Source organism: Lineus longissimus, chromosome 12 (genome assembly GCF_910592395.1).
Source record: "Lineus longissimus chromosome 12, tnLinLong1.2, whole genome shotgun sequence".
Lineage (NCBI taxonomy): Eukaryota > Metazoa > Nemertea > Pilidiophora > Heteronemertea > Lineidae > Lineus > Lineus longissimus.
This window is the reverse complement of record NC_088319.1, coordinates 1,003,356-1,027,784: the sequence shown is the minus strand read 5'-3', so window position 1 is coordinate 1,027,784 and position 24,429 is coordinate 1,003,356. Positions and strand designations below refer to the sequence as shown.

General features: G+C 44.6%; 1 protein-coding gene across 1 annotated transcript in view; it reads left to right on the top strand.

The window, feature by feature from the left end:
• Nucleotides 1-24,429, top strand: part of LOC135497061 (basement membrane-specific heparan sulfate proteoglycan core protein-like) — an 89,563-nt gene that overhangs the window by 55,594 nt on the left and 9,540 nt on the right. The window contains exons 31-59 of the mRNA XM_064786753.1: nucleotides 68-175; nucleotides 1,412-1,522; nucleotides 1,756-1,863; nucleotides 3,028-3,135; nucleotides 3,788-3,895; nucleotides 4,234-4,341; nucleotides 4,890-5,044; nucleotides 5,232-5,469; nucleotides 5,817-6,017; nucleotides 6,466-6,617; nucleotides 8,242-8,473; nucleotides 8,723-8,908; nucleotides 9,236-9,396; nucleotides 10,804-11,035; nucleotides 11,441-11,629; nucleotides 12,113-12,376; nucleotides 13,409-13,571; nucleotides 14,318-14,412; nucleotides 14,998-15,027; nucleotides 17,160-17,480; nucleotides 18,705-18,722; nucleotides 20,387-20,525; nucleotides 20,661-20,791; nucleotides 21,219-21,515; nucleotides 21,899-22,045; nucleotides 22,637-22,954; nucleotides 23,190-23,411; nucleotides 23,643-23,759; nucleotides 23,999-24,016. Of these exons, the coding sequence (XP_064642823.1) occupies nucleotides 68-175; nucleotides 1,412-1,522; nucleotides 1,756-1,863; nucleotides 3,028-3,135; nucleotides 3,788-3,895; nucleotides 4,234-4,341; nucleotides 4,890-5,044; nucleotides 5,232-5,469; nucleotides 5,817-6,017; nucleotides 6,466-6,617; nucleotides 8,242-8,473; nucleotides 8,723-8,908; nucleotides 9,236-9,396; nucleotides 10,804-11,035; nucleotides 11,441-11,629; nucleotides 12,113-12,376; nucleotides 13,409-13,571; nucleotides 14,318-14,412; nucleotides 14,998-15,027; nucleotides 17,160-17,480; nucleotides 18,705-18,722; nucleotides 20,387-20,525; nucleotides 20,661-20,791; nucleotides 21,219-21,515; nucleotides 21,899-22,045; nucleotides 22,637-22,954; nucleotides 23,190-23,411; nucleotides 23,643-23,759; nucleotides 23,999-24,016 (4,677 nt within the window). The remainder of the gene's footprint in view (nucleotides 1-67; nucleotides 176-1,411; nucleotides 1,523-1,755; nucleotides 1,864-3,027; nucleotides 3,136-3,787; nucleotides 3,896-4,233; nucleotides 4,342-4,889; nucleotides 5,045-5,231; nucleotides 5,470-5,816; nucleotides 6,018-6,465; nucleotides 6,618-8,241; nucleotides 8,474-8,722; nucleotides 8,909-9,235; nucleotides 9,397-10,803; nucleotides 11,036-11,440; nucleotides 11,630-12,112; nucleotides 12,377-13,408; nucleotides 13,572-14,317; nucleotides 14,413-14,997; nucleotides 15,028-17,159; nucleotides 17,481-18,704; nucleotides 18,723-20,386; nucleotides 20,526-20,660; nucleotides 20,792-21,218; nucleotides 21,516-21,898; nucleotides 22,046-22,636; nucleotides 22,955-23,189; nucleotides 23,412-23,642; nucleotides 23,760-23,998; nucleotides 24,017-24,429) is intronic.

The following is a 24,429-nucleotide window of genomic DNA, read 5'->3' as shown; positions in this document are numbered from 1 at the left end:
TTAGATCTTCATTATGAGTTTCAAATTCAGTCTGCTTTCATGGCGCTTATTCTTAAATGACTTGCAGGTTGTAAAAAGACGGAATTCCAATGCGGTGATGGAAAATGTATTGACGGCAGGAGGAAATGTGACAGACGGACAGACTGCACGGACGGAAGTGACGAACTGGACTGCCGTGAGTATTTTTAACCAATTCGACGTCAGTTGCAGCTTCAAAACCTCCCTGTTTTAGACACCACTATTATACACTGCCATGAATAGCATACACTCTCTGTAATATGCTTTTTTTTTTCAAGAAGTGCCCATTTTTATAGTGTTTTTCATATCATTCTGGCCAAAGGTACTTAGTTGAACCCGGAAATGTGACCAGGTCACATTTACCAAAAGATAGTGGTGTTGCTCAACACTAGATTATGCTTAGGGTAGGCCTATCAATGCTCTTTCACGGCGTCAACTAAAGCTGGTCAACTATGACACCAGCTGCCAGGGCTGTGTAACATTACTATTTGTGATCACACTATTACAGTTTAGTGAGAAGAGGTCAGCCAAGTACCTTTGGCCAGATCTATCTGAAAAACACTTATTCGATATAACTTGTCTAATCATGACGTTTTCCAGGCATCTGAGGGCTAAAGTTAGTGCCCTAGCTCTCCGACGAATTGGATGGTGCATGCCCCCCTAAATTAACTTCTGCACCGGCCATGAATCAACCACTTGTTCCTATTCCTCAGCTTTGGGGGTGGTGCCCTAGCTGTCCGACTAGAAATGTGTGGTGTGCACCCCTCCCCCCCCCCTAATCAACTCCTGCACCGGCCGCGAATCTACCACGTGTCTATATTCTTCAGCTTGGGGAATGGTGCCCGAGCTCTTTGACGAAATGAGTGGTTTATGACCCCCTCAATCAACTTCTGCATCCCCCTCCGTGAATCCACCACTTGTCCCTATTCTGCAGCTTGTGGGGTGGTGCCCTTGCTCTCCGATGAAATGGCTGGTGCGCACTCCCTTAATCAACATCTCCCACCCACGAATCCACCACTTGTCCCTATTCTGCAGCTTGTGGGGTGGTGCCCTTGCTCTCCGACGAAATGGCTGGTGCGCAGTCCCTTAATCAACTTCTCCCACCCACGAATCCACCACTTGTCCCTAATCTGCAGCTTGTGGGGTGGTGCCCTTGCTCTCCGATGAAATGGCTGGTGCGCACTCCCTTAATCAACATCTCCCACCCGCGAATCCACCACTTGCCCCTATTCTGCAGCTTGAGGAGCGGTGCCCTTGCTCTCCGACAAAATGACTGGTGCGCACTTCCTTAATCAACTTCTCCCACCCACGAATCCACCACTTGTCCCTATTCTGCAGCTTGCAATCGCTTTGTTCCAATCTTTAGCACGCACTCTTTATTTTGATCCTCCAGCCTGCAATCCGCTGCTAGAGTTCCGCTGTGGAGACGGTCAGTGTATTGACAATCGAAGAAAGTGTGATGCACGGACGGATTGTCGTGATGGAAGTGACGAACGGAATTGTCGTAAGTCTAGCGTGGAAGAGTCACGCAGCTGTAGGAGACCTGCCTGACCTCTGTACAGTGTAAACAAATGAAGGGAGACTAAAGTCTGGGGCCTGTTTGGCCAGATTGAGTTTCACAAAACCGGCTCACGCACATTGTCACTATTCATGCCTGCAGTACGCCTTCACTAGTGCATGCAAATATTCACCTTATCAAATGATTGAAATTTGGAATAGACATTTCTCCTTTTCCAGAATGCAAGACGACAGAGTTCCGTTGTGGCGATGGGGCGTGTATTGACGCCAGGAGGAAGTGCGACCAGCGCCAAGACTGTCGGGACGGAAGTGATGAAAATGATTGTCGTACGTGTCATCCGTGCATGTTTATCTTGACCCAGAATTGTCGTCTCTTCTCAGCTCAATTATTTCATTCAACAATCCTGTTACCACTAGCCAGACCAAATAGTCTCTACCCCTATGACCAGACCTTCAGCCTCGAACATTGTTTCAACGCTTAGATAGAAGAAAAGCACATCAGTTGTTATTTCTAGTCTAGGCACAACACCTGGCGCGGGAAACTTTATAGACCACCTGAGTCCACTGAAGTCACACTTTACCTCATCCCCGATAGCATGACATTGTTGTCCTCTTATCGGGGTATGATAAGAACCCAACGATACTAATGTCACAGTGCTAAACCTCACCTACCTGCAGAGTGTTGCAAATGTAGCAATGATATGAAGGTGTTTACCGCACAGATGGCTTACTCGGCCTGAAAAGTTGTCAAACCTGATTATTTTGTCTGTTTTTAAAAATTTCTGTTTTCTGTGGAATTTGGTGATGGAAACTTTTACAGTGGAAGGTCAACAGCCCGGTGATAATGCCCTCAATTAGCCGCCTACTCCTTTAAGACAAAGGTTTTATTGTGTCGTTCTAACTACGATGAATTGTGTTGTCAGGGTGTCGGGACAGCGAGTTCCGTTGTGGAAGTGGTCGCTGTATTGACGCTCAGAGAAAGTGTGACGGTCGGATAGATTGTCGAGATCAAAGTGATGAACAAAACTGCCGTAGGTCTCTTGGCTTTATTTGCATGTGCATGAAAGAACTGTACATTACTTCACCTCCTATAGGGGTCAAATACTGTACTGGTCTAAACTGACATGTCCTAATTTGTGTTGCGTGATCTCCATTACATTGTACAAAATGTCCGCCACCTGCATGAATTGAAGGTACTTTAGTTGTGACCAGTACTGTATGCTGAGATGTTACGTGTAGATACTGTAAGCCATCTTTTTAATTTTCATGGATTTCACCTGATAACCTAGATTAGCAAAAATGAAAACTGGGAGAAGTACTTTGGTTGAAAAATGAAAGAAATATTGAATCCACGAAATGTTGAGAGAAAAAATGTTTTTTCGGAAATTTTTAACGAATCTCAAAAAGTCGCAAAAACTAGGTGGTTTACAGTAGCTCAGGTGAAATCTCCGAAATTCTTTATAATCTCACGAATATTTTGACTGTTTTTAGAATGCAAGGCCACGGAGTTCCGTTGCAGTGACGGTCAGTGTATTGACGCAAGAAGGAAATGTGATGCGCGATCAGATTGCCGAGATGGAAGTGATGAGCAGAATTGCGGTAGGTGGCGTCGCTTCTGTCTAAGTTGTTTTATTCGGTTGGTTGACGCCAGAGGAGAAGGCCTAATGGCGCTGGCTGTTGCTTTGGCCCTTCTTCCGGATGTTGTAAGCCTCAGGTACCGGTGCATACCAAGTGATTCTCCTGGCCAAAGCCAAGCTTGAGATGGGATCCAAGGACTACAGAGATCCTTGTACTCATTGCAAATGATCTTTAGGGTTGTTTTTGGTGCACCCCGTAGACAGCACATACCCCCCCCCCCCCCCCCCCCGCTAGGCCTTTATATAAACCAGTCGAGAACTTTAGGGTCGATTTGAATGATTTTGTAAACATTGTCTAAAAATCTGTATTATAGTGATTTTCGTATCGTTGTGGCCAAAGGTACTGAGTTGAACTCAGGAATGTGACCAGATCACCTTTACAAAAAGATAGTGGTGTTGCACAACACTAGATTATCCTTAGAGTAGGCCCGACCAATGCTCTTTCACGGTGTCTACTAAACCCGGTCAACTATGACAACGTCTGCTCAGGCCTGTGGGTAAATTGCTATTTTTGATCACATGGTTAATACAGTTTAGTGACAAGAGGTCAGCCTAGTAGGCCTATGTCTTGCGAGATCTATCTGAAAAACAATAAGAATTTGTTTCTTTCCCAGCATGCAAGACGACCGAGTTCCGTTGTGGAGATGGCATGTGTATTGACGCCAGGAGGAAGTGCGATCAACGGGCCGATTGTCGTGACGGAAGTGATGAACGCAATTGTCGTACGTATCGTTTTAACCCCTTGTCAGATGATTTGCTCGCTGACTAAGAACCTTTGACGAAAATCATGCAAAAACAAACTTTCACCAGAATTCTATCATCATTCATTTCCTTGCCATGGCGTCATGCAGTGGAAGAAATCCTCTCTATATAGGACATCCATTAGACTGAACATTGCTGTCCTTAATTGAGAGGTGTCCTGATTGCAGTCGTCACATTCAATGGAGTGACCAATTTTGGACCAAACACAGTGTCCTTAATCTGTTAATGGAGAGGGTGTTGATAATAGGGAGGTGTCTGCTAAGAGAGGTTTCACGTTATGTGTATTCTGTCATTTTAGAATGCCAGTCGACAGAATTCCGATGCGGAAATGGTCAGTGTATTGAGGCAGGTCGTAAATGCAATGGACACGCGGATTGTCGAGATGCTACTGATGAACAGAACTGTAGTATGTATATCAAAATATCCCTCAAAGCGAACTTCATACAGGCAATACAATGCCCTTACTACACCTCAGTGGGAATCGAAGCAATTGTTTACATCAACAAGTCATACGCGAGTTTCTGAATGGAGACCTATTGCAGGCCCTATTGTCCACGTGTTCATCAGGCCAAGTCTAGCCCACTGATAAACTAGAATTGAGATGGTTCATTTTCACAGCCGAGAAAATTTTAAAAGTAGCCCGAAATGTTGTTCATGGGGAATCCCTTTTAAATTGTTTAACCTTTTGCTCATGTTGCTAGCGCACCCAATTCGTGAGGCAAGGACGGTCTGGTATAGCCAGGTAAAAGAGAGCACTTGGGCACCTTTGAGATGGGTGTGTCAGGGCCCTCACACAATCAATCAGATGCTCCGAGATGCATTTCTGGGTTTCATTCGCCAAATAGGCAGACACTACTCAGCCAGGTTTTTTACCCAGTGACCGACTATTAGCGATAATCTACATGGTATACCTCAAAAACATGTTTGAAATTAGTCGATTCCTCTTTCTTTCAGGGTCGTCAGAAACTCTTCCACGCCTGACAATCACAGCTCCCCAGAAGCAACCAGTAGAGGGAGATACAATTACATTCGAGTGCCTTGCTACCGGAACGCCAACACCTACAGTCTACTGGAAGAGGGCTGGCGAATCCGTCACTACTCCAGGACAGGTACAAAAATCACTTATCTAATAGCTGTCGTTTCAGTTAGCGTTTAACCATTCACGAGTGCTTTGGGATTATAATCCTCACTGCAACTTTACTTTACAAAGCTTTTTGTCCAGATTTTGTGGGTGACCACTCTTCCTTATTTCCTGTGAATGGTCACTTTAATACATGTATGCCCTCTATCTTTCAGAGTGGAATTGCCCGCCTTACGATCCAACGTATTTCTGCAGCAGATACCGGGGAGTACATCTGCCTGGCATCGAACTACCTAGGCCAGGCGGAGGGGCGCGTCGTCATAACTGTAGAGAGTCGCGTTGGAGGCCGTGGTGTCCTCCCGACCGTTTCACCGCAGATCTTGCAGATTGATGGTGAGGATGTGAGACGGGTGCGTGTTGGAGATGACACCGTTTTCATTTGTAGGACTAGAGGTAGGTTTGCGTGTTGCGGTATGAGCTGGTTGACACATAGTTGAGGTTAGGGTTGACTGAAGTTAAGGCACAACCATTTTAGCTAGAACTTGAAACCCTAAAGCAATTAGAACTCTCTGAATTTGAAGCGAATGCCAATTTTAAGAGTGGGAGTCTGTACTGTGGTGAGCCAAGAACTGATTCCCACCCTTGAAATCGTCGTAGCACATTTTCAACTTTAGGACCCCGTCCTCGATCCCCTGTCATCTAAACCTGACCCCAAGCATAGCATTGCATTCATCTGGGACACCGATCCAAATTTGAAAGAACATTCTGTCTCTGTGTGACCTCAAACCTATCGATTCCAGATCCCGCTGCGATCATCAACTGGACTAAACAGCGAGATGACCTACCGGCCAATCATCGTCAACAACTGGGCTCCCTCTATTTATACAAACTCACACCAGAACAAGGAGGAATCTATGTATGCACGGCTAGCATTGGAGGTGACAGTTATCGTGAACACGTCACTTTGATGATTCTTGGTCCGGACGGTGGTGGCCCTGGGGGTAAGTACATTAAGTGGTTTTATAGAGTTTGAGATTCGTTAAAGGGACAACTGGTTAATAGCTTTCCTTCATGTTCCTTGCCAGGTGAAAAATGTCTGTCAGAAAAACCAGTGGATACTGAACTAGGCCCGGTTGTTCAAAGCTCCGTGATCTGTTGACCGTGGTTTGGCAGCTGCTTGTCAACTGTTACTTTAGCATGCTACTGGCGAAGTTTGCTCCGTTACGCTTAGCCTGCGCTATGCTATTGCTAAGTAAGCAGAACCTCAAGGGCTCGCTATGGTGTTCTGTCAAGTTCAGTCGGGGTCACTGAAACTAAAACTTTGTGTTTAGTAAACTATCCATGCGTTTGAAGAAATCAACATTTTTTTTTTTTTTTTTTTTTTTTTTTTTCAAACGCTTTCAAATTTTGCGGTTCCCAGTATGTCACCATTTTGCCTTTATTCAACAGGACCGAACACCGAACCCAGACTCACGATCATTGCCCCCCAGGAACGGCCAGTGGAAGGGGAGTCACTTTCGTTTGAATGCAGAGCTACTGGCACACCCACACCGACTGTCTACTGGAGGAAGGCTGGTAGCAGGTCAACGACTCCTGGGCAGGTAGGACAACGACAATTTCACCCTGGCAAAACAGCGTCTCTTTTCCTCTCTGACACGCCTCAGTTCCGTGGAGAGTGTAGTTGCATTTGCACGGGAAATCTACAATGGGGAACAGGGAGTTGAAAACAGCCTATAGGTCACATTTTATGCGACAGATATTTATTAGTGAGACAATTTGCAATGAACAGCTTGTAAAAGAGGATTTCCACTGTGATGTACATGTGTGAGCTTCCTGAACAAATCAGGTGTTAACTTTCGATAATTTTACTTTTACAAAGTACGGTAGAACCTCTCTATTGAGGACACCCTGGGGAGTGACAAGTGCTATCCTTAATAGAGAGGTGTCCTGATTAGAGAGGTCAAATTGAATGGTAACAACCAATTCGGGACCAAAACTAGTGTCCTTAATAGAGAGGGTGTCCTTAATAGAGAGGTGTCCGCTAAGGGAGGTTCTACTGTTCTTTTAATTAACTTGGAGTTTTAACTTTTAGGATCGATTTGAAGTCTCAGTCATTTATAAGGTACAGGGTGAAGACAAAAAAATGTATATAGCTGTTTTTGATCATGAAGGTCAAAATCAGCCGAAGATTTTCTTTATTCCCTCAGCCTGTTTTTACCTGACCTGTATTTGATACCTGTGTGTGATTTGAACCCTCTTGCAGCAGACTGCCACGATCGTGGTGGCCATGCTTGGTAAATCATTACAAATCATGTGAAAAGCAGTTCAAGTCAAGCTTGGGGCTTGGACAGACTTCATTATGCCTTAATCAAACAAATGTAAAAAAGTCAAGCTGGGTGATTCCCCCTTTCCTCTTGTGTTTGTAATTTGTTGAGATTGGCATCTCTGACCAACCCCCCCCCCCCTGATGTTTGGCCCAGCAAGCCCTCTTCTATTTAGCGCTCCATCCTTGCCCTTGGGGGGTGTTCCACATCCTGTCAAAGTTATAACCACGTTATAACTGTACAACATTCTCAAAGCGCTTTACATTTGTGACCCGTCACAGCAAAACCAGGCGCATGTCGCTCTGAGCTTGGCAGGTTGAGACGGACTGTTTGTTCATTTCTCTATTGCCTGCCTTTTGTGAAATCTGACGACATCAATTTCTTCCATTATCTCCTGGTGTCATTAAGGCTCATCTTCTGTGTGACATGGGCCTAGTTTTGCTGAGATGGGTCACATTTATTTCTCGATCCTAAACCTTTAGCTGAGCTGCTCAATCGCGCTACAGTCTGAGAATTTCTGACTGGTACCCATTTATACTCTTTGGTGTAGTAAGGCATAAAAGGAGACCTTTCTAGACGTCTCACGCTAACCGTGGCCGGGGTTTTAACCAAGGCCCTTAAGACTTAAACTAATGGAGAAAGATGTAAGGCAGAGGGACCTACCTGTGCCTAAAGTTGAACGCTGACATCGAAAAAAGGCCGTCATATATGTAACAGCTGGTCAGATGCCCTAGACCATCTGGGACGAAGAGAATTAACCCGAATACTGTGCGCTAACTGCCATTGATGATGTCTTTGACGACAAAAACTGACGCTGTTGCCAGTGATTCTAAAAAATCAAACTACGCAGGCAATATCTTCTTGCTTGACATGAAATGTTTTCTAAATATCCACGTTTCAGCTCGGCACTGCCACCTACACCATTCCAAGAGTCTCGGCCGCCGATTCTGGCGAGTACATCTGTATCGCTTCGAACGCGGTCGGCCAGGCTGAGGGTCGCGTCATCATCGCGGTGAGGAGTCGCGGAGGACCCGTCCTCCCGACAGTGAAGCCGCAGGTTATACAGATTGATGGAGAAGATTTGAGACGTGCCGCCATTGGCGATGACGTCACATTTATTTGTCGTCATAGAGGTTGGTCCTATACGGTTACCTCCGCATTCATTCACCTAAATATCCACTTCACCGAAACTACTGCGGCCAAAATGAGGCACAGTGTATTTATACATGGAAACAACACTTAGGTATTAATGGTTTAGTGGCAGTCAGTTGGTATTAAATGAAGCACACAATATCTCGATGAAGTTGACACTGTTGCTGTACTCTTCTCCTCATCGCGATCTTCCCACGTAACGCAGATTCACTCAAAGTCTTCCATTCCAGATACCAATGCTGTTATCACCTGGAGTCGCGAGAGAGGTATTCTGCCCATCGGTCATCGCCAGCAAGGTGGCTCCCTCTACCTGTATAATGTCCGACCAGAATATTCCGGTATCTACGTGTGTAATGCCAACATTGGTGGGGAGATCTTCCGTGATCAGGTCGAGTTATTTGTTCCCGGTGGAGATGGTGAGGAATTTGTTTTGTTTCATTCGCTTTAGAACCAAACATAATTTTTGAACCCATGTTTACAAAATTTGACATGGAAACTTTTTAAAATGATTTGAAACCGATCATTTTTGGTGCATCATGCATATCAATGGAATTGAAATCACCCAATGATTATGGTTGTGCTGTATTTGTTGACAGAAGTCGATTTTAATGGGGAAAAATCAACACTCGTAATTATGCTTTATAAAGATCACTGTTAATGCCAAAACCCAACCTCTAGTAATAAGTAAATGTTTTTTTGTTAATACTCACAGCTCGTAACACCTGCTTTATTTTCATCTTCAGCAGGTGGTCTTCCAAAAAGTCGGCCACAGTTGTCCATTACTGCACCGCAGCAACAGCCAGTGGCTGGTGAGACCATCGCATTCGAGTGTCGGGCCACTGGTAATCCTACACCCACAGTCTACTGGAAGAGAGCTGGCTTCAGCAGAACTACACCTGGAGAAGTATGGCTAACATTTTCATCTTCTTGTTCTGTATAACTTGGGGAGGGAGTCCAGATAGCGATACAACCATATATACGCAATGAAAGTTGCTAACATCTTCATGATGTAGACGTTTATTTACACTATATACATATTCCACGATCGATTTCAGTTCCTCATCATGCCTGATGAGGGTTCGAGCGAACCGAAATCGATCGTATAGTGTAAATAAACGTCTACATCATGAAGATGTTAGCAACTTTCTTGTTCTGTGTTCGGGACTTTTGAAAAGCACGCTAGACAGTCGGTCCATTCTCGGTAGCGAAATAGCATTCCGCGAAGATGACGTCACTGCAGCTGCTGCCCTCTATTTCCCCATCGCTGAATTACAGGCAATGTCGGACAAACATGCGGTTTTGTAATTGATTCAGGCTTTCTGACTAGGGCAGTTAGATTCAATCTGGCACATGTCCGAGTGTTGGAAATACTACATAATTGTTCTGAATATTTCTCTCTCTGACTCTATGGTATCATTCATGCTAAAAACAATGCAGGGTCAAAGATAATTGACTTTGAAATAAGCTCAAAGGCGTAGAAATAAGTGTCGATGTCCGACTGTCACGTGACTAAAACGTCATCAATATCTTATGCAAATGACCTTGTGAGCTATAAATAGTAACTTCGCGGAATGCAATTGCCTGTCCTAGAGAGTTCCACCACAGACCCCACGAGCTTTGTGGTAATCTCTTTGGGTGATAGGGCTGTAAACATGTAGATGTTGCTAAAGTTTGGACCTGTAAAACCCCCAGAGAGTAGAGCTTGAATCATGAGGAAACCAGCCCTGTAAAATATTTAGTCGCCCTCCAACTTCAAGCACCCCGCTGATACTACACACAGTGATGATCGGCATATTTACCTTATCTACCTAATGGCCAGCGTAACCAGTGATAACACTCTGGCCAGGATCATCATGTGATTATGACTAATTTACTGTGATGAGGCAAAATCAGAAGTAATTTGGTCGACTACAAGGCAACCAGGATGTGATAGCAAGATCGGTTATGTAACAACATATGTTGACCTCAGCCTTTGGTCCGGCAACTCAGCAGGAGGTTACCTGGCTCAGATAAGCTGAGAGCTTAAGTCAATAAACTATTCTTCAGAAACTCTCCCCTCATCAAATATCCATCCCCCCCCCCCCCCCCCCCCCCCGGCATCTAAGGCATTTTCCATTAGTTGGTGGGGGATGGTTAGGAGATAATTTTTACAGGGCTGGTTTCCTCATGATCATGCATGTACAGACCAATAGCTAGGGTGAGAATGACAAATGCTTGGAATGACTGAAACAGTTGCCTTACAATGATAACAATCCCTGCCACTGGTAGCCCATCTCAATCATTAACCTTGGAAATGCCATACATCTTTCAGCGTGGAGTTGCCCGCCTAATACTTGAGCGAATCTCTGCCGCGGACGCTGGTGAATACATTTGTCTTGCCACGAACAGCCTTGGTCAGGCGGAGGGACGTGTGGTCGTGACTGTCGAAGGGCGCGGAGGTGAAGTTCGTCCCACGGTCAAGCAGCAGGTCTTACAAATAGAGGGCGGTGATTTACGGCAGGCTGGCATCGGAGATGATATCACCTTTATTTGCAGAAGTAGAGGTAGGTTTGACAAATACATCAATGCAGACGGAGTCTTTCAAAGTTTGGCTGCAAAAACTGCTGCAAATCTTTCCAAAATGTATTATTACAGTGGAACCTCCCTTAGCGGACACCTCTCTAGTAAGGAAAACCTCCCTAATAAGGACACTAGTTTTGGTCCCAAATTGGTACTTTTCATTCAATTTGACCTCTCTAATTAGGACACCTCTCTATTTAGGACAGCACTTGTCAGTCCCGAGGGTGTCCTTAATAGAGAGGCGTTCTACAGTATTTATTGTCTTAAAATGAGGTTTAACAGTACCCAAGATTTGAATACCTTACCATTTCAATGCAAGTAGAATGTTGTTCAATGATGCGTCATTTTAAAGAAAGATACAACAAGAGTCTAATTGTTGTCAATTTCAGATCCAAACTCAAATATCCACTGGAGTCGAGAACGCGGTGCTATACCCGTCAACCATCGTCAAAGTTCTGGCTCCCTCTATCTTTACAACGTCCAACCAGATCATTCCGGTGTTTATGTGTGCTCATCGACCGCAGGCCATGACGGAACGAGTTATCGAGACCAAGTTGAGTTGAGAATCGTCGGTGCTGGTGAGTTTTAAGGTCTTGACTCTGTTTCTATTGGCCATCGCAGTGTGGAGCGAAAAGATTCATACTGACGTCAAAATGAAATCCTGCTCGCCCCGCTATTAATATGACATAACTTATCTTGTGTCTCATCATGTTTGACTGGTTCATTTACCGAGTCCGTCAACTGCCTACTATTGGCCCGCAGTCATCCTTTCTACCAAATTATCCCTATAGTTCTATCATTAACAGCAGTCCCAATAAGCTTTACGTTGGTTACACCTGAGAAAATTGATTGGAGCACTGCACTCGTTTCAATGAAGACCTCGTCCCTACATGTAGGTTAACAACAATGCCAGCTTTCTTTCAATGATGGTTTTCCTATGCCAATTTTGGATGCAGCCCTCCCAATCTATACCGCATGTGGGCCTGGGGTACCATACACTGCCAAAATCCTGCGGTTCTGAAAGTGTTAAAGGGTTGATACATCTCGAATTCTCGTTCCAGTCCTCCCTAGAATTAACATCGGCGAACCTCTCCGTGAAGTCAGACTCGGTGATGCTGTCACCTTGATCTGTGACGTGCAGACAGCTGGCGTCGTTGACATCTCCTGGGACCGACCTGAAGCAGGCCTATCGCCGTATGTCGTCGATGATGGTCGCGGTTATTTGGATTTCCCACGCACGACGATAAATGACGCTGGGAAGTATCGTTGTACTGCTAGGAGCTCTACTGGGACGACTGAGGGCTTTGTAGACCTTGTTATACTGGGTGAGCAATTTCGAGACATTTTGCAGATGTTCCCGGTGATTTTATTTTCTGAGCTGGATCAAGAAGAGAACTATATACATGCTTCCCGAAATTGGTGGCTTGCATTGGAACTAACTTTTTCCCCCTTGTCCGTCATTAAAGGCATTCAAGTGTGTTGGTCAACCATGACTATCTCCTTTGTCCCTCCACCATAAGGCCTAGTTTCCCCTTATGACATCACTATTTCGGACACTCAGCGCCCCATTTCTGGAAAGGTGTATAGGGTACAGGAAAACTCTGTTCACTGCTCCGTGGTGTTGGCTGTCATGAGAGTATGATAGTTTTGTTAACCCTATAACACCTAGAGCCACTGCCAGCGCAAGTGCTTATTCCCCTAGGCCCCGACGTGATTTTACCTGGAAATCACATTTTTTGCGATGGGGTCCAGTTTTTTACAAAATGACATAGGTGAACTTCCAAATAATGTATTATAAGTCCCGTTTATTTAAAAGAAGATGAAATTCCCTATTAGATAAGGTACATCCAAATCGGAATCAAACAAACGATCCATTTCAGCAATTCAAATGTCCAACCTGAATTTACTGGCTTGAAGAGAAACAAAAACTTAATCGTCAAATATCTGAAAAACTTCTACAGCAACCACCATTGTTCATCCAGGCATTTGAAAGCTTAAGTTTCATAGATTCATAATAGGCGGCGCTCTGAAGGAGATCGGTAGCTAAGCGCGCGAAATTTGAATATGGGTGTGCGGGCGTCATAGGGCGCCTCCAGGGGGATCGGCGGCGGGGGTCATAGGGCGCCTCCAGGTGTTATAGGGTTAATGTTGTTGGTGAAAAATGAATTTTAGGGCAAAGATTCCAGTCATATTGCTGAGTCACTCGATCTAGAAGGGCCAAATCAAAAGCTCTGTGTTCTGGATGTTATCTGGTAGTTAGTAGACAAGTACTGTGCATAGAAAGAGACTTTGTAATGAGCACTAATCCATCGCAACCATCAAGGGTTTGGCATCTAATTCAAATTTTGCCCTTCCAGCTGTTCCATCTGCCAGCATCGGTCAAGAGAGTGTTACCGTTGCCCTCGGGCGCACCGCCAAGCTTCGGTGTCTGGTGACGGGAAGTCCACAACCACGTATCACATGGGCGAAAGATGGCGGCAAACTGCCGGCGCAGATCACCGTCGAGAAAGGAGTACTGACGTGAGTGTATGCGTATAGTGTACATATAATGATGTACATGTATTTTACCAAAGCATTAGCTTGGATCACTTCAGGTACTTGGCCTAGGTAAATCAGCTGGAAGGCCTGGGTCCAGATTTTTCCACCTAATTCCAGCTCTTGAAATTAGGTTCCAGCTAATAAATGCCAGGTTATGCCAGCTTTTTCCAGAGCTGGCATTTTCTGGCACTGCCATTTACCAAAATACCACCAAACTCCAGCCCTGACATTTTCTGGAATTTCCAGCTAATTCCAGCCTCCTGGCAAGGAAAAATAGTTTGGAATTAGGTGGAAATTGCCGGCTTTTGCCGACAATTTCCAGTCGAATTTCGCAGGGGTATGGTGTGTAAACAGTCTTTTTAGCACATGACCTTTTTGGCCGGGTCATTTCTGGCCAGCTGATTTCAGGTAAGTACCACTTCTCTTGACAGTCGTTATAGTCCATGGGTCAGAATGGTCGGGGATCGTGCAGCCCAATTTGAAGGTCACCGAGTACCAGACTAAAGACTTGGGACTGGGTCGCGACACTAAGGACGCTGTCCTTAATAGGGAGGTGTCCTGATTACAGAGGTCTGATGTTAAGAGAAGACGCATTTGTGAGCAAAGTCACTGTCAATGGTACAGATAGTCAATCTGCTACATAGCAGGGGAGGTATCCGGTTAGCGGTTCCACTGTTTGCTTGGTAGGAAAAGAACGACTGAATTCGTAATTGTCTTTTGTGTTTCAGTATTTACAACTTCAAGGAGAGTGATGCTGGTAACTACCTGTGTACAGCAGCCAATGCAGCTGGGAGCGCCAGGGCCTATGTGACAATTAATATCGGTGAGTAGAAACCTTCCTTTAGGAAAAAAGCTTCAAATTCTGCATTTTTTTCCATTTTGTTGTTTGAATTTGAAAGTTTGTCCTCTCTTTTGAAAAATAGATGTACTTTTCATGGTTGTACATACATGTAGCATACGAGAGTGTATCAATGCAATGGTGCATTGCACAATGTGAATGCACACACTACATCAAACACTGACCATCACGTCAATGACAGTGTAACATCTCTGGCCAAACTTTTCTTTGTTTCGGCTGAGAGCTAGCTGGACTGAAGCTGTATAGGATGTTAAACAGTGATATTAAATCTCTGTGAACCGCTGTAGTTGTGAAAAAATCTTTTGGGGTGGATCAGTAGTGCTTCTCGAAAGATTGTAGGCGAACTCTGTATGTTTTGCGGTTGGGTACCTTCTATTATTTTACGTGTGTCGTCATTGGCAGTTTGTTTGTCTATCGAGGGAGGGGCTATTGAGCCCTTCTCTTCATGTGCCTGTGGTGATAGTCCATGTCGAGGACGGGGTCATGTTTCATTGGGTTCCTCTTAATTTCATTTTTACTTTTACTAAAATGTTCTAATTTTCCACTCAGACCCAACCACAACAGAACGCATCCAGAAAGGTTAGCATGTATACATATAATGCCCTATGATGTATATTCTTTGGAACTGGGGTTTGAACCATTGTATTGCTACAGTACTGTCCAGAAGTAACGCATCCCATGTTGTTAATTACCCAACAAGTTTCAGGTGCGGGGATATGAAACCTTATACATTGCGTGGTAGGGGCTGTATCAGAAATGTACTGCTGACACTACTGTAGATAATATGAGAGTTTACTTCTGGACTGTACTGTACGTTTCTCTTACCTGGTCTTTATGTAATTATTACCTCAGTGTTCCAAGCAGGGTTTGTTCTGTATTTTGAAATTATTCAGCCAAAACACAAGTTTTCTGAAGAATACCCAAAATATGGTACAGTTCCTGTCCATTCAAGTTGAGTGCTGTAGTGAAATTCTTTCCCAAGTAGGCCAATCATGTCCTATCATAAAGTGTTTGCCAGATAAATCTGGCCAAAGGTAATTGACCGAACTCTTGTCATCAAACTGTGATACATGTCGTGTGATTACAAATGATACTGTTACACAGCCCAGGGCAGCTTATGTCATAGTTGACCGGCTAAAGTTGAAGCTGTGGCAGAACTATACTCAGCCCAGGGCAGCTTGTGTCATAGTTGACCGGCTAAAGTTGAAGCTGTGGCAGAACTATACTCAGCCCAGGGCAGCTTGTGTCATAGTTGACCGTCTAAAGTTGAAGCTGTGGCAGAACTATACTCAGCCCAGGGCAGCTTGTGTCATAGTTGACCAGCTAAAGTTGAAGCTGTGGCAGAACTATACTCAGCCCAGGGCAGCTTGTGTCATAGTTGACCGGCTAAAGTTGAAGCTGTGGCAGAACTATACTCAGCCCAGGGCAGCTTGTGTCATAGTTGACCGGCTAAAGTTGACTCTGTGGCAGAACTATACTCAGCCCAGGGCAGCTTGTGTCATAGTTGACTGGCTAAAGTTGACTCTGTGGAAGAACTATACTCTGTTTTTAAGTCAGGGGTAGAATAAAGGCAAGTAGTTGGAACTGGAGCAAGGTCACAAAATGTCTATGTGGGACAGTCGAGCCAAGCAAATTTGAAACAGAGTATTACCCTTCAGCATTGGTTTGGCCTATCCAAAGCATAATCTAGTGTTGTTGTTAACTCCACTATCTTTTGGTAAATGTGATCTGATCACATTCCTGAGTTCAACTGAGTGCCTTTGGGCAGACTGATATGAAAAACACTTTACTGTCGGTGAAGAGGCCACTGGTAGAGCTAACCTAGATGAAGTGTTAGACTCCTTGTGACGTATGTACCTGAGTCTTCCACCAAAAGTGTCAGTAGGATCATGTCCCAATCCATCCTTTCCAGCTGGACCCTTGTTTAGGCATTCAATACCCCCTCCCCCCTCCAAATACAAACTGATGTCATCAAGTGATCACCTCACTTCAGCCACCATTTCAGCTCCTCCCAAAGCATTTGATTGAGGATGAGTAGAAAGACTTCAACGCCCCCCTCAACCCAACCCCCCCCCCCCCCCCCCGACCACCACCAATAACGCCAATAGGGCCAAAGGAGATATGTCATTGTACTCCCTTTCCACCCTTTACCCCCCTTCCCCGTCTGAAGACTTAGATTTAGATACCCATCGTTGAAACATCAGATCTTGTATCATAATTGATAAATATTGCCTACATGTACCGATGTTAATTGTGTACCATAGATATTTCTCTATTTGTCTAAATGTGCATGCATACTGTACGGTGATCCGACAATATTTGCCACCATTTTATCCTCATCTGTTGTGAAATATGTAAGGTAAAAGAAATGTGTCAAAGGGTACCTTCAAAAAGGAACAAACAAAAACTGTTTTTTATAGATTACATTTTTTATGTCAGAATAAATAATACTTTTTGTTGTATAAATATTTCTCCAATTAATCACATCATAAGCCTCCATACTCATTCGCTGAACACTTGGACTTAGCAGATTTCATGTCCTTTCCTCTCCAGCGCCATCTAACAACAAGTTCAAGAACTTTTACTCGTCAGGCAGCAAAATAACCGGAACCTCATTCTTAGCCATTTTAGATTGTCACTGATTTCCCTCTCCTGACCTTATAGACCTTTGACCTTGTACAGCCCGACCTGACACATATTTCTGCCTTCAGATCGAGCGAGCCCTGGGGGTGAGGTTGGTACTGGTGGCCGAGGTGTCGACAACGGTGACTTCAGCAACATCCAAGAAATCGCCTCGCGCACTCAGACCGTTAGTGTAGGTGACCGCGTGGAGTTCACATGCGAGGTCATCGGGAATCCACCACCTACAATCCGTTGGGTCCGTGATTTAAGAGCAGTACCGACGTCAGCAATCATCACAGGAAGTCAGATGGTCATTCCACGCGTTGCACTAGAGGATGCTGGGAAATACCGCTGCATAGCGTCAAATCGCGGTGGAACCCGCCAGGCCAGCATTGAGCTCTTCGTCCGAAGTAAGGTTCACCACACACCTTTTTTCTGCTTATATGATGATGGTGTTTGGTTCCTTAAACTTTTGTATATGACCCTCAGATCCTCGTATCCTTACCATACCTCTGGCTTGCTTTAAAGCAGGAGCGAGGGGGTCAAATTGATGGTCTTCATGAGACAGTTAGGGGACTAGATCATGTTTTCAAGCATGTACAGTTTCAGTATACTGCGAGATAGGAAAGACCCCTCTTGGCATTGCCGTGAAATGCTATCTGGCTGACCTGGCTTCTGCCTATAGGCTCCCTTTAAAGAACTGCTACCGATATGAAATTACAAGACTTATGCAAATATAATAGTGTAGTTTGCATAAATGGGCGATTGGTATTGTATTAAACCTGTGTTTTGACTTGAGAAAAAGTCAAAAGAAGTATTTTTTGGCGCTAGTAATGTCATCAATGGCGGATTTGCTTGCACTGACTGTTTTCATGCTATGTCCTAGATTTGCCGAAGTTTAAGGAAGAAAATGCTCCTCTGATGACTCTTACTATCCTGCCGATGAAATCATATTAAAAAGACACTCCCTTCTACTTTCGATTTGCTCAAAACGAATTCCTCTCAACATAATTGATACTTCTTGTTGTTTGACTGTTTCGCCCTCAATTAAACCTGCTTATCGGTATATTTATTTTCAAAGTTTTGAATACTTGTCTCTTGCTTTTACTTAAGTTTCTGTTCGCTTGCCAATTGAAATACTCTAGTAACACCACTGTAAGACTGTTTTGCATGATTTTGATGGGGTCTTGGAGGTTTTCAATTGAAACATTAACGGTAGGTATTCAAATCACGAGCTTCATTTTTTACAATCATCTCATTTTTCTCTGATGGCCACAGACGTCATGTCCTTGACCTCTGTGTCAATGTCATAGAAATGATGAAGTGGTCTTGGATCGGTGAAACTAGAGTATGCTCAGTTTTAAAAAAACTTTGCAAAATGTACAGTCCCAATCACAATTGACATTCCTCGAGAATGTTATGTACTTGTAAATAACGCAACCTATTCGAGAATGCGCCGGATCAGTATCATTAACCACGATCACTCTAACCTTTGCGTGAGCTGACAGTACATCAGTTGTGACTGGGACTGTACTGCTATCATCTTCAGAGCACCTTATGGCTCAACATGCTTATTTATTGATATCTGCAATGCTTATTGTTTACTAATGTAGCCGTCTACTAAACTTTTGCAGGTTCTACGGTTCATCCTGGTAGGTATTTTGCCCAGCATGTGGTTTGACCATAGAATTAGTAACTAGTGTATAGTTCCCTATTCTAAAACACCTTGGTTAGCATGTTTCAGTTTTATAATGAATTATGTATAAGCCTCATTTTGACCGCAACGTTTTTGGTGAGACAACCACAACCTCTTGTGGTGTAAAATGCGTCTGAGCAGATTCATAGTTCATAGCCTAAGATCTTGTGTTGTGTTTTCTGTTGTACGCGCCGGTCACCGATCCGAAGGTTGACCGCGCTCAACGTTGCTTAACTTCCACTCTGGGGCCAACGCGCCAACCACTGGGCCAAAGGAATTCCCTCATGGCCGGCGGGTTAAGCCGTGCCATATACCTGGGGGTACAATACAGATCTATTAAGTGTTGGGTGTTTGCTAATTGCGACCTCAGTGTTAGTTTGGATGGTCTCACAAAAAACCACTCAGGTGGAGCTGTCAATTCGTAGCCATCTTGGCTGCCGCCTCAGTATTGGTCTGGACTACTTTTTAACTCCACTATCGTGGTGTTTCGTGAGACAGCCAATACCTTATAATTCCTTTAACCTGTAGTGTATAGCCCCTAACCCACTAACCAAAAAAGAACAGAATTTAATATGCTCGTTTTCACTTGTGAGTTTGGCTGTTAGGCTATGGTGGCTGCAGCAAATGCAGTGCATAGGCCTTCTTGTGTTGGACATTATGCTGAAAAATGAACTGACTTTATAGAAGTGAAGGTAGAGTATTATAGTAAAGTTCACTTAGATTAGTGTGTGCTTCATAACCTGTGTTGTAAACTCCTGGGCAGTCATGGAACTAGATTTATTGACGACGTCATTCCGTATCTGCCATGGCGGCAGCCATTTTGGACCCGTTACTCCAAGATTCTAGGAGTAGATCACAGGTAGCTGAAGACATCAGAGTCATAACTGTCAATTAGCCCCAAGAAAAAAGCTGAACGCAACCTGCAACAAAAAGCTGCACGCAACCTGCAACATATTTGAGACTATCGTCTCTAGGTTTCATGTATTTTCTGTAGGTTTTCCTCACTGTGGGTCCTTGGTTGTCTCAATCAAGACTGCTCTGGTAGATCACAAATTACATCCAAAACCCCCGGCGGTTGCATCGGATTTTGGTCTGCATTTTGTGTGTACCAGTGTGGTCTTGATTAGCGAGCTGAGGACCAACCCTTGTGATCAAAATACATCATATCATCATATCATATCATCATATCATTACCGGCGTCGTAACCCTATTGGATTTTTGCCGGAGGTATGGAGTCCACTATAGGCTACTGTCCACCTATGTAGGATCTTTTACTTACCCTGGCATAGACACTCAGGTACAAGTGACCACGGCTTTTAGTCTCATCCGACAGACCCTCGAGTATTTCATACGTTAATGTACATATTGTGAAGAGCCAGGAATTTTAGTTCCTTGAAAGCCACGCCGGTTCATCCAGAAATTCAATCCTGGGTTCTCCCCGGGATCGAACCCGGGCCCTATTGCGTGGTAGCCAGCAGTGTTAACCACTAGGCTATGAGGCTCCTTCAAAAATACATTCGCTGGGACAACGTCAGTACAATGCAGCAGATGATACTGCTTCTACTTGTCGATTTCAAGTTCCGTGCTGTGAGTTTTTCACCAGATCCACTTGTCTCTTAGGTAACACCAATTGGCCCCTGAATGCCCAGTCCCTGGTAAAGACAGCTTCCATTGGTACTGATGTGGTCTTGACGTGCGAGGCCCCAAACATCCGCAACCCTACACTTAGGTGGAGTCGGAGAGACAAAGAGCTACCAAGGTGAGTGCCTGTCAAGCAGTAACTGCTCCTTTACTGTCCTGGAAGGCCTGTGTGAACTTCTGGACTTTTCGCAATGCTTCCTTGAAAGCGTTCTCAAAAAAACACGTGAAATTTACCGAGTCCTTCACCTTTCAGGAACCGTCTGATAGAAGAAGGCGCCCTCACCATCCGAGATGTCAAGGCCGAGGACTCTGGGAAATATGTGTGTCGGGTTTCGGCACCAGGAATACAGGGTGTAGAGCAGCTAATCGAGTTGGTGGTTGGAGGTATGTTCAGAGCTAGCAGGCCCCGTGACTGTATCAAAGTCTACAGCAGGCCGGGTTATGTTTCAACCCATTTCATACTGACAGTTTGGGAAACAAACTTGAACTTACAACGGCCAAAAATGTCAAATCTATTTAACAAAATTTTGGCAGCTGATATTGAATTTTGTGCACTGACAATTAAAATTTAGCAAAGTTGCCATTTTTTGGCACTACAATATTTCCTGGCCTACAGTAATCTAAGCATTGTTAGGTCTCTACCTGCATGCTCATAGCTTGAAGCTGGGGATTATCTGAAGCTGGCTGAATTTTCATCAGTTAGTTATCTGTAATGAGTTGCCCAGGTTGAAATTTTCTGACTCAGGAAGATCACTTGCCGTTGAAGAAGGATTCTTTAGTCCATCTGACAATCAAAATCTTCTTCTTCCAGCCCTTGTCCCCTATTTCATCCAGAACCCCTCGTCCTACATCGCCTACCGAACCCTCCTGGACGCATATCTCGAATTCGAGATCGAAATCTTCTTCAAGCCGGAATCAAACAATGGAATTATTCTCTATAACGGACAGAAGACGGACGGCGGTGGTGACTTCTTATCATTTGGGCTGAACGAGGGATACGCCGAGTTCCGGTACGACTGTGGATCTGGTCCTGCCCTGATCCGGTCCGAGGCTCCCCTTACCCTCGGACAGTGGCATAGCGTGTCTCTAAAGAGGAACAGGAGAACAGGTAGGTCGATTTTGTGTATCTGCTGACTCCTTTGTGACCTTTGGCAAGACACCTAGCATTCATGAGAACAAATAACTGTTGAGGAAACCCCGTACATGCCTTGAGCAGTGCCCTGTTTATAGAACAAGGTCAGAGAGGTCTTCACATCCGTTCTGGACATGACCCACACTGATGCTCATTTTCTGTTTTTCCAATGAAATCTTATCGTTTTTCGCAGAGGACGGTTATTCCATGACATGAAATTTGCAAAAAATCAGACGACTAAAAATGTTGTGGAGTACGTTACACATTTTTATGATTTACTTGGTAAATGCATGATTTAACGTCACCAAAAACACATTTTGAAGAAATATATCTTTGGCGTCACTGATATTCGGTTTCAGGCACCATGGTGATTGATGGTAAAGAGTACACTGGGACGTCCCAAGGTCGTTTCCAAGGCCTTGACCTCTCCCAGCTCCTGTACATCGGTGGGGTTCCAGATTATAACATCATCAACAGGAGGGCAGGATTCACATCCGGTTTCATTGGTAAGTGCAGAGGCTCTTACTCTTAAGTGCCTGTAAACCAGTGATTTAAATGGCTGCCACTTGCGATTGTGATCAAATGCAATAGTAATCACTTGTTTGTGGTGTTAATCGCAGTTGCTTGCGACAAGAATTGGTGATCAGCTACCTGCTGCCTGTACCAGCAAAAGCTACCAGGATCAAATGTGAGAGGTGTGTGATGGCGTCTTCCATGGTAAGGTTCACTCGGCCAATAACACCAGTTGGTGCCAAAATGTTGTGGTTTGCTTCAAGATCCAGCTGTTAGAGTTGTCAAAGTGGTGCAGTGGAATCAGCAGCAGCTTTGAGGTCCCGGGTTTGATTCCCGGTCAGTCCCGAGTTCGATTCCTGGTCAGTCCCGAGTTCGATTCCTGGTCAGTCCCGAGTTCGATTCCTGGTCAGTCCCGAGTTCGATTCCTGGTCAGTCCCGAGTTCGATTCCTGGTCAGTCCCGAGTTCGATTCCTGGTCAGTCCCAATAGGCCTATGATAGAGAGGGTGATTCTTGACAGCTCAATGGAAGAAGAGCATATCTTACTTAGTACAGCCAATACTGATAAACTTACCTTTTCCTCCAGGTGCAATCAGCAGAATAGACGTCCGTGGAATTGCCCTCGATCTTGGCCAGGCTGCTCTTGCCATCGTTGGCGTCGCTGACTACCCTGTCTGCCGAGAACGCCCATGCCAAAATGGCGCCACTTGTGTTCCGGCGAACGCCGACCAAGGCTATAAATGCCACTGCAGGAAGGGGTACACTGGGTACAACTGTGAGTTGGTCGGTATGGGCTGCTTCCCTGGAGCGTGTGGTTCCCGCGGTCGATGTTACAACTTGCCCAATGGCCAGGGATTCCAGTGCGCTTGCCCGATCGGTAAAACTGGAGAGAGATGCCAGATAGGTGAGTGTCTTGAACTTACCCGGAGATATGCAGCACCTTTCCAATTCAAGGAGAAAAAGGTCCCGGTTCATATTACATCACACCTTCACTGTTGACCGTACGTCAACTTGATCTACAGTCCAAATCGCAATTGACGTCCCTTAGATCGCACCGCTACCCAGCTGCATCGTGGGTAATAGTACGCACAATCCTTTAAACTGTCAAACATTTAACCCCCACATTGTTGCCCTTCCAGGAATCAAAGTCGAAGATCCTGCCTTCAACAGGACGTCGTATATCTCCTACGACCCGCTACAGAACGCTGCCATGGGCGTGGAAATCGAGATCTTGTTCAAACCAAAATCGCTCGAGGACGGCATCCTTCTCTACAATGCTCAACAGCAGGACGGCCGCGGAGATTTCATGGCGTTATTGATCAAGAATCGTAGACTGGAGTTCAGATTCGACAGCGGCTCTGGTAAGATTTAGTTTATGATCCTTGGCAGGTAACTTAACTCCACTGCAATACTGCTAGCTCTGTCACAGAGTTCAGACATTGGTGTTTGTTGCTGGAGATTCAGATGATCCACTGGGTTGTAAGTCATCATCATCATCATCATACCAGGCTTAGTGGTCCTGTGTCTTTCCCTTTCATCGCCGATCAAACATATTTTCTTCAAGTGTCTGATTTCCTATCTTGGTTTTTCAGGCGTGGCAGTGATTAGAAGCAATGAACTCCTGATCCAGGACAAGTGGACATTAGTTCACCTTGAGAGAAACCAACGCGATGGGTCGCTTTCTATCAACGGGGGAGTTGCAACCAAAGGTAGGGCGAGAAATAAAAAATCACAGCGCAAATTCTTTTCTTACTTGTGATAAGGATCCCTAATTTTCCCGATTTCTTCCAAAGATAAAGCGATATCCTGTAAAATAGTAAATAGTCACCACCTACATGTAATTAAGGCCTTGGGCTCTTGACACTTCAAAAAACTTTCCGTTTGATAAAAAACCTGCGCGAACCTTTGCTATGCAACCCATTCAAATGTTGACGTGTTTTCTTTTTAGCGGTCTCCCTTTCCGAGAGTAAGTTCGATAATAGGTGGCGCTTTCTATCTAACATCTTAACCATAGCTTTAGCTGCTGGCGCCGTGCTCTGACTCTGTGCATAATTGATAAGATACTTGACTTTAAACCCCAGTATGATAGGGCCTAAGATTTTCACTCGTAAAATTACATTCAACAACTTCAGTATCTGCGTACGTACATACTGTTCATTAGACTACTGTACAGCATTCTACAGCATCATCACAGTGTCTTGCATTGTGTAATGCATCAAAGAACATCACGTCATGATGTCATCGGATCAAAATAACTCTGGCATCTTAGCATTTGTCATGACTCAAGTTTGTGAACAGTGGGACTATGTCCTCTAGAAGACAGACTGGGGTTTAAAGTTGGCTATGAGTTTTCTATAGATTTATGTTGCCATGTAACTG